The sequence below is a fragment of the Platalea leucorodia genome (assembly GCF_965183815.1).
Source record: "Platalea leucorodia genome assembly, chromosome: 15".
Lineage (NCBI taxonomy): Eukaryota > Metazoa > Chordata > Aves > Pelecaniformes > Threskiornithidae > Platalea > Platalea leucorodia.
The window spans coordinates 6969132-6978397 of NC_138837.1; the positions used below are offsets into that span (position 1 = coordinate 6969132).

Consider the following 9266-nt stretch of genomic DNA (forward strand, 5'->3'; position numbering starts at 1 on the left):
CAGTCCCTTTGTGTACACATTTAGTTTTATTGTAACAAAGCAACTTGTACACTTTAACGTTTAAAACTGAGCATCTTTCTTTCCTTTCCAGTGAAACAAAAAAAAAAAAAAAAAGAATTTAAAAATAAACAAGAACAAAATTACAATAGAGAATGTCAATTCCAAATAAGATCCTACAGGTTCTGCTGATTCTCCATCAAGTGGCAGGGCTCAAAGTCATCATTAGGAGAAGATTTTATTTTAAAAGTGTCATCTTAAACTGCAAGGATGTTTGTTAAACATCACAATTAAACATGCCAAAGGAGAAGAAGCCATGTTGTCAAAATGCCCACTTAACCCACCCAAACATCTGAAACCCACCCCGGCTGACCTTCTATAACCCCCATTTTTTTTTTTTTTCAGTTTTTTCTTTTTTTTAAACAAGAGAAAGTAGACAGATACATGTTGGTAAATGCTAACTGTCCATATTCACATAGAGACACAGTGTAATCTCTGAGCCCAATATACAGAGAAAGAAGGAAAAAAGCTAGATTCTATGCACTACTACACAGGGGCCTAGCACTCTTCAGCTTCCAGCAGAGTGAAGGGAGCAGAAGGTTTTCTTTTTTCCCACAGAACATGGTGTGTTGATTCCATAAACAGTTTTTGTTTTGAGACAGAAAGGGATAAAAATGAACTTGAAACAGAAATGGGTAGATTCTTTTCCACTGTATTCTGCTCAAGGTATTTCCCCCAAAATAAATTGTGAACCATGGTGTAGAGGAGAGAAAAAGAGACCTCAAGAGAACAAGGCGACTGAGCACAAGAAAAAAAAGACAGCAACTTGCTCCCAGGGACTGGAGAAAAATTAAAAAGGTAAAAAGGGGGTTTGGAATCCATCAGTGTTCAATTAGTCATCTTCTCCTTCATCCTCCTGTTGAAAGATAAGCAACAATTAAAAAAATCTAATCACTACACTTCAGATAGCATGAACTTTCAAATGCAATACCCGGAATGTTTTACTGCCCTAGAGTTGTTACTCAGCATGCTGTATGATGACCTCTCTCTTTACCTCTTCACTAAGGAGCAGTACCACTTGCCACGAGTACCTATTTACACAGAAATCGGTTAATAACTGGATGTCCCAATGAAAAAAAACATCAGGTTTGGAAAACTACCGTGACTTAGAATCACTACAAATGTTGACATAACTTGACCATTTGGAAAGTGAAGGGGTCATCTTTTTCCCCGCTCATTTTAAACTCTGAAGAGCAAAATGCTTCAACTTTCAGATGCCAAATTCTAGGCTACATAATAAAGCCCCGGACTCTGGTGCCCGCAACAGCCCTCCTATCTCAACACAAGTAACTTCTGCTGCTGAAATTCAGACACACCACGCCTAATTACAAGAAACAAAGACATGTTAAACGTGAAGTTACCAACACCCTGAATGCTGCCCCTGGAATCCCACTTACTACTAAAGCAAATTTCTAATTCCTGAACCCAGCAGAGTCCTAGCTAAGCTGGCCATAAGCAGAAATAAAGCAACAGGTGGGAGGATGACAGAACTGGATGCAGCAACAAAAGCATTTACAAGTGAAGCATTGCTAGAATGGTCACTAATTAAATAAGAATTTTGTTACGCTAATATCCTGTTCTTCTAGAGCACTTACCTTACAAATTTACTAAAACTACTTATTTGCACTGTCTCTCATATGCACAAACATACTTATTACTACACTGAAACCACTCCACAAGTTAAGGTAGAACAGTTCTGCTTCTCCTCCCCAAACACCTTGTCAGTGATTGCACAGAAAAGAACTCTTTTACCTGTGTAACAATGGCTCAGTATTCTTACAAGATCCCTCTTACACATTTCTTCTGATTCTCATACACCAGAGATGGAAGGGGTAAGATTACTCACCTCTCCTTCCTCTCCCTCATCATCATCTTCATCTTCCTCCCCCTCATCTTCATCTCCTTCTTCGTCGATATCCTCCAATCCTTCTTCCTCTTCATCATCGTCATCATCCTCCTCTCCCTCCCCTTCTTCGTCATCCATATCAGGAACCTTAAAGACACACATGCAACATTAACTACAGCGATCAAATTCACTTTCACTTGCGCAGTGCTATTGTGGGTAGGGATCAACAACTCGGTGCTATACTCACCAAGTAGTACTGTAACGGATTTGGCCAGATGTCATCCTTGATGACTTCTCCTAGTTCATCAGCCCCTGCATCGGAGTGGTCAGTGAACCAGGTAAAGAAACTTTCTGGCTCTTCATGCTGCCTCTTCCTACTGGCTTTGTTCTGTGTCTGGCTTGAACGTTTTGTCAGATCCTGAAAACAAAGTTAAGAAGTTCCCTAAGAAGCGGTCTTTACATGGCTTTTTTTTTTTTTTTTTTTTAAATAAGCATCATTTAGAAACATACTTGTCTAAACAACCACAAGAAGTCACTTACTGCTCCCTCTTTCAGGGAGAAGTCTTTAAACAAACATTTGGAACACAAACGACTCACAGAAAAAGATACCACTCAAAAAGATACCACTCAGCCACTCGCATGTCTCATGAACATGAGAAAACAGTAAAACCGCCTGTTTCTTTTAATGACCTCCATTGAAATACTGAAAATTGGCAGGATCTTGCATTTGATTTATGCTTCCCTATCACAGGGAAGCACAAGTATGACAAGTGTTCAATGATACACTGAACTTAAAAGATCTCACAATGGCTAAATGCTACTCTGAGAGCAGCTGCAATAGTAGCTAAATGCTACAACTACTACATACACACAATTTTAAAAAGTCTCCACACCTCTAAGCTCTGTCTTTAACTTGAGAGAAAGAACTGCCTAGCCTTCTTATCCTAAGATGTCCTGCTTTGAAGTCTTCAGGTCATTCTTTGTAGTAAGTCAAAAAAACCTACACAAACGGCTAAAACATACGGTCACAAGAACATACACGAGTCCTGTGTTACGTATCGACCACCGTAGCCCAGAAGTTTAGTAAGTTTGCAACAACCTGTTTGCTAAGTCTGAAAAGAAAAACACTATCTGCTATTTAAATCCATTCTTTCTTTGGTCATATGGTAACTCCAAACTTCTAGTATTTGTTTTCTTGATAAATCACAACATTTAGAGGTTTAGACTGTTCAGTGAAGAACAATACCAGAATTCACATTCATTTTGTGGTATGTTGTAAAGATCATTCGGCTAGTTTGTACTGGACTGTAACTTTTTGTACAAGAGGAAAATGTCTAGTTCTCAATGAAAAAAAGATTAAATTTTCTTCTCAATCTGAGGGTATCAAAACAAGCAGCAACTTAACTGCAACCCTCCGTTCTACTTTTAAATGCTCATTTCAAAGTCTTCAGGATAACATGGAAGTGCTCCCAACTTTTACAGAAATAAACTACAGCAAAGTAATTCTGTTTGAATACTGCCTGGATGAAAGACATGCCCACATTATTGTGTGGCTGCAGCTTCTATAAAGATGTAGCGTCTGGAAATGAAATTCAGGAAATAAAGAGGAAAAAACATTCACACACCCCTACCTGACCCCCCAAAACCCCACTGCCCTCGGAACTCCTTCTTTAATAGTTATCTTAAGAAAACAACAATACACAGCCCCGATCCACGCCACAGAGAGACAAGCTAACGCGCTTCTTAATCTCTCCACCTGGTAGTACTTGTACTTTCACTGGTTTAATGGTGGTGCTCAACTGAGCAAGAGAATTCACCACAGATCTGCATGTAAATAGGGTATTCCAAACCCTGCAAGACAGGCATGAACCATGTACGTGGAGAAGCAACAAGGGGGTTGAGAGGGGAAGGGAGGACAAGGCAGCTTCAATACAAAAGAAATAAAGGAACATAATTGAAGTGATGGTGTCGCAGAGAGCAGCGATCATCTCTCCCCGATGCACAGATACATACCTTCCCAGATTTCCATTTGATCTCAGTTGATTTTGAAGATGGGTCTCCACTTTCATTGAGGTGAAACTCTTTGGAGAGAACTTTATTTTCAAAGTATGGATTCTCATCAAAATACTGCAGAGGTGAAAGCAAAGAGTTAGAACCCACATAACGTAAAGATACGTGCCAACTCACACCTGGTATTTAAATGGATAACTGAAGAGGTTAAGTTACAAACTACAACCCAATATGCGATTGCATTAAAAAAAAAGAAAAAAAACAGAAAAATCACAAGTGAAGGAATTATTTAAAGTACTTACAAAATCTATTCTGTAACCTGATTTGATGTCTTCAAATTCTGTCACCTCAACTCTGGTCAAATAATGCAGTGCTTCCTCATCTTCTTCTCCCAGCAGTGCAGATACTAAGACAGAATGAGGAATCCCACGTTAACAAAGCTATGAAACAGGTATCATGCAGACAAAATACAGGAAATTGATTTTAAGTAAGATCTGAAAAGCAACACATCTGTCCGAGCCAACTTCTTGTGGCTCTTTTTTTTTTTTTGAGTTACCAGCCAACAGACCATTAGCATTTGTGTGATTTGCATTTGCTGAGGTGAAAACATTCTGTCTGCTTGTTGTAGTTCAAAGTTAAAAAGCAGCAAAAGCTACCAGCATACATCTACCCTTCTCTCTGAAACAGAGACAGGTAGTTTCCCCAATCTAAGCAGTCTACAAACTTGTTTTGTCCTCTCAAAGTCTCTTGGCGAGAGTCCTAAGGAGCTCACCTCCAATTAAAAAAAAAAAAAAAAAAAAACACAGCCCAAACAAACTAGAATCCTTTTCTTTTTTTTTCTTTAAAGGGCCCAATTCACTAAGAAAAGCGGGAAACTTGTCATTTAAAATGCAGAAAGAAAACTAACATGGGATTTTAGTGAACAAGATGCTCCTTTGGTCAACAAATGCAAGAAATAAAAAGCTTATAAAATGCACTCTGGGACAAAAAGGAAGTCTTTGCATATGAAGCAGGCTTGTTTAAACATAAGCCCAGCAACAATTCTAGGAAACTCTCAGAGCTGTAAGACAGTCACATAGCAAGCAAGCAAACACTGAATTTACAGAAAAGAGTGCTATTAAGAATATACCTTGTGGGTGGTTGACAAATGTTGTTACCCAGAAATTTGGGATTTTGGCGATCAATTCTGACCTCTTCTGGAAGAATGGTTGGCGGAGTTTATTGTATTTCTGTTCTACTTTCAAAATTTCCTCACTGGCTTGTTCATTCAGTCTGTAATAGAAAGTGCCACGTTAACCACAGGAGAGAGAACTGAAATTTAAAGATGCATCATCAGTAGTTAGCTAAAAACTGAACAGGTCTGATTAGACTCATCTGCCGTATTCAACAAATGAGAGCTCTCAAATAAAAACCTGAGGCCCAAACCTGCGACGCCTAGTAAGAAACACACTACCAGAAGCAATCTCACCGATCTCAATGAAACGTTCTTAACACATTGTATGTTTTGCAGCGTCACACGAGGGACGGACCCTTATTTATGCAAAGCAAAGTAGTATTGACCTCTTAAGCGTTTTGTTTGCGAAAGACCTGAAGACGGATAACACATAACACTATCGCCTGCTCTTTATAACGTTTGGGCAGGCAAGCAAGCTACAGCAAAGCAATTTTGTACACACCCCCCACCCCCCCCCCCCAAGTAAAATCTTAAGACGTAACATTTAATTGGTTTTGTAAAAAGGCAGAGCCCTGATAGTGCAACAGCTTCACATGGCCAGAGCCTCAACAGTCACCCGCAGCCTTTGTAGGACAGCGTGCACGGAGATAAGGTCCAGGCAAATACCGACACAGAGCCCACAGAGTTCTGGGATATGAAACTAATGTTTCAGTGACACTTTCTACATATTATTCTACAAGCACATAAATATATAATAAAAAAATGTATAATAAAAGCGAACTTTCCAACTGAGGTTTTGGTTCTGCTTACAAACGTTAAAATACTTTTGCAAAATAGCAGACACATTAACTTGAAAAAACAATAAGAAATACATTTCTATTACCAAAACTATCACAATTAATTTAAAAATTTTAAACTCAAGTTCTACCTTTTTAATTATCCACAATTAAACAAGAAACCAGGATACTTCTTCAATTTTTTTATCATGCACAAATGCCTCTTACGTCTAATCAAGTCAGAACACAAGTACATCTTGGCGGAGTTTAAAGAGAGTGAGAACTACTACCGAGTGCTTACTTTACTAAATATTTTTATTTTTGAAAGTTACATTTGAATTGCTGCTAAAACGTTTTCAAAGTTTGTTAACGTTTACCTGTCTATTTCATTCTGTACTTCATCAATGTGTTCAATTGCTTCCTGTTGCTCTTTTTCTGAAAAACAAACGAAAATGCATCAAAATCCCTTCATTCTCGAGACTGACAAATCACCTGGGGTTTTCGCTTAACACCTTTTCTAGTGACCTAGAAGTATGCGGGTATTTCTATTGAATGTCGTAAGCGTTACTAGGTCTTAAAGCTTCAGCTACTTGCAGGGTGTACTACGGCTGAAGTGTGGAAAAGTTTGACAAAACAGCACTCAAAGCGCGTTTACCCCTAGAAATCACGGCTCGCACCCCCCTACGGAGTTTCACAAGCCAACTGGAAAAGTTGTAAGCCGCATTTGCTAAGACCAACGCGTTTGAAGGAACGCGAAATAATTTAGAGAGGACAGAAATACCAACAGAAAGAGCAGAACTGGGAAGGCGCCACCTTCTAAAAACCGAGGAGAGCGTTCGAAAGGACGGTTACGAGCGAAAAAGGCTCCGAAGTCGCCGTTTGGCAGGTATTTCCTCATCGGGACTCCCCCTCGACAGAGCCTGGCACCGGTCGGGGTGACGGCGGGACTGTTTACCGATCGCGCCGGGAGATGAATGAAGGGCAGCGGGAAGTCGCTGGAGCGGTGCAGCGCGCTCACTCCTCCCCCGGGAAGTTTCCCGCACGGCTCAGCCCGCGGTCGGGGACAGCTCTCCCCGCTCCCCAGCTGGATGCGCTGCCCCCCCGCCCCACCACGGGGCCGGACAGCACGCGTGGGACCGGAGCTCGCAGCGGCCGACCGGGCGGCAGGAGGAAGGAGAGCGCTGCGCCCTTCCCGCGGCCGCCGGGAGGGAAACCCGCGGCGCGGCGACCTTTAAAAATCCCGCAGCTGCCGCGATCGCACGTGGGGACGGCGCGGGCGGCTCCCTCCCCGCGCCGCCCGAGCACCGCGTGGCTCCGCGGGCGGGCAGGGCCCGGCAGCGGCCGGCGCCGCTCCATCCCCGCGCGGCGGGGCAGCACCACGCGGCCGCGGCGGCGGCGCCGAGAGCGAGGAGGCGGCGAAGCATCATGGCGGCGGCGGCGGAGCACAATGAGGCTCCGCGGATGCTGCTCCGGGAGGTGGGGCGGGGGGGGGGGGGGGGGGGTCCCCGCTGCTCCGCCAAGGCCGCAGCGCCCCCCGCCCGGCCCCGCCTGCGCCCGTGGGGAAGGAGGCCGGGCCGGGGAGCGGAGACAAAAGGGCGCTAACATGGCCTCCTCCTGCCGCTGCTGGGGCCTGCACATCCGCCCGGCCGACCCCGCGCTCTTCCCGCCTCCGGCCCGGCCGCGGCCCGTGTGGCTGGGGAAAATGGCGGTCGGTGCGGCGCGGTGCGAGGCGGAGGCCGCGGCGGCTGCCGCCATTCCCTTCCCGCCCCCGGCGCGGCCTCACCTGAGGTCTCGTCGGCCCCATCGTGGTTGGAGTTCAGCTCCTTCTTACTGACTTTGGCCGCCGGCGCCGACATGTTGGTGGCTGCGGAGCGGAGCGCGGAGGGAGGGGGGCTGTAACGGGACTGAGCGGAGGGGGGGGCCGGGCACAGACTCCTCCTGCTGCTGCTGCTGCTGCTGCCGCCGCCGCCGCTGCTGCTGCTGCCGCCGCCGCTCTGGCTCCCTCCGCCGCCGCGGCGCTCCCGCCTCCTCCGCCCGGACCTGGGGCTCCCGGATAACAGGGGGCGGCAGCGGCGCTCGCTCTGCCTCACGCTCCCCACAGCCAGAATCCCCACCACCGCCGCCTCCTCCTGCTGCTGCTGCTGGCGAGGGGCGGGCAGCGCGGCGCGCATGCGCAGCAACCCCCCCTCCGGGGCACGGGGGGGACGGCGGCGGCAGCGCGCAGGCGCACCGAGCCCCCCCGCCGGGCGCTGGGCGGCGGGCGGCAGAAGGCGCAGGCGCGCTTCCCTCCCCTCCCCGGGAGAGCGCGAGCGCCCCGCTCCGCGCAGGCGCCGGCACCGCCTCCTCGCCGCGGGCGGCCCGGGCGCAGCCGCAGAGAGGCCGCGCGCCAGCCCCGCCCCCGCCGCCCGCCCCACGCCGGGCGCCCATTGGCCGCGCCCGGCGGCCTCGGGGGGGGCGGGGGGCGGGACTCGGCGCCGCGAGACCGCGGACGGCGCGAGGGGCGGGAGAAGGGCGGGGGGGGAGTAGGGCGGCGGCGCGTGCAGGTGTGTGTGCGGGGGGGGGGGGGAGGGAGAGGGGCGCATGCGCGCGGGCGCCGTGGCCGTGGGCTGGCGCACGTGGCCGCGCGCCGCGGCGGCGGGCGCCGCGCTCGAGGCTCGCGCGTCCCCTCAGGGCCGCCCCCGCCCCGCGCGGGGACGCGATGGGCGACGGGGCCGGTCCCGGTCCCGGTCCCGCTCCTCGCCTGGGGGTGGCCGAGGGCCGCCCGGGGGAGCGGGGTGGCATCGCGCGGGCTGCCGTCCCGCCGCCTGAGGCGGCCCCTCCGGACCAGCCCCCGCCCCTCCTGCGCCTGGAGGGGCTGCGTGAGGTGAGGTCGCCTTTCCGCCCTGCCGGGCTCGGGGGACGTGGCGACCCCCGCCTCGCTGCGCTGCCTCCCTTAGCTGGAACGCGACCCAAAGCAATGGCTTCAGGCGGTAACATCTTACGGGCACAGAGGCCCTGTCAGTCACATCCAGCCCCCTCGGTTAATGTGGGAGCACAACCCTAGAAGGTCATGGAGCCCAGCCGCCTGCCAGCACACCTGCCACTGCAGCGAGAGCAAGCAGACTTAAAATAACCCTTTTTGTCCCTTTCCTGTCCACCTGTCATGGAAGAGCTCCCCGCAGCTTCACAGCTACAGCTAACTCTGCTTCACTCTTAAAGTAACAGCTGAGCCACTCTTTTCTATTAAAATATGCAGCGTGTCATTCACAGATGAATATTACGATATAGATCAGGCTCAGTACAGCTTTGATGAAGTAGGAACTTGCCCTTTGTGTTTGCTTTCCAGTCACACAGTATTATCATATTCTCCCTGCTTGTCTCCTTTTTTGTCTCCTCTTCAACTTGCCCTTCCAATGGACTTATT

The 9266-nt window shown here is 48.5% G+C and overlaps 1 protein-coding gene across 2 annotated transcripts; it reads right to left on the reverse strand.

The window, feature by feature from the left end:
* Positions 1 to 8038, reverse strand: SET (SET nuclear proto-oncogene). Of its 2 annotated transcripts, none has more exons than XM_082327857.1 (8): positions 6677 to 7160; positions 6241 to 6298; positions 5043 to 5185; positions 4216 to 4319; positions 3917 to 4030; positions 2151 to 2321; positions 1904 to 2050; positions 1 to 913 (listed from the first exon to the last, which is right to left on the reverse strand). In XM_082327857.1, the coding sequence occupies exons 1-8, from the start codon at positions 6759 to 6761 to the stop codon at positions 890 to 892; spliced, it is 846 nt and encodes a 281-aa protein (XP_082183983.1). In that variant the 5' UTR covers positions 6762 to 7160; the 3' UTR covers positions 1 to 889. The 2 variants fall into 2 exon arrangements, with proteins under 2 accessions (XP_082183983.1, XP_082183982.1); XM_082327856.1 differs by lacking the exon at positions 6677 to 7160 and adding an exon at positions 7647 to 8038 and having other exon boundaries at positions 6 to 913.
* Positions 8039 to 9266: the final 1228 nt, after the last annotated feature.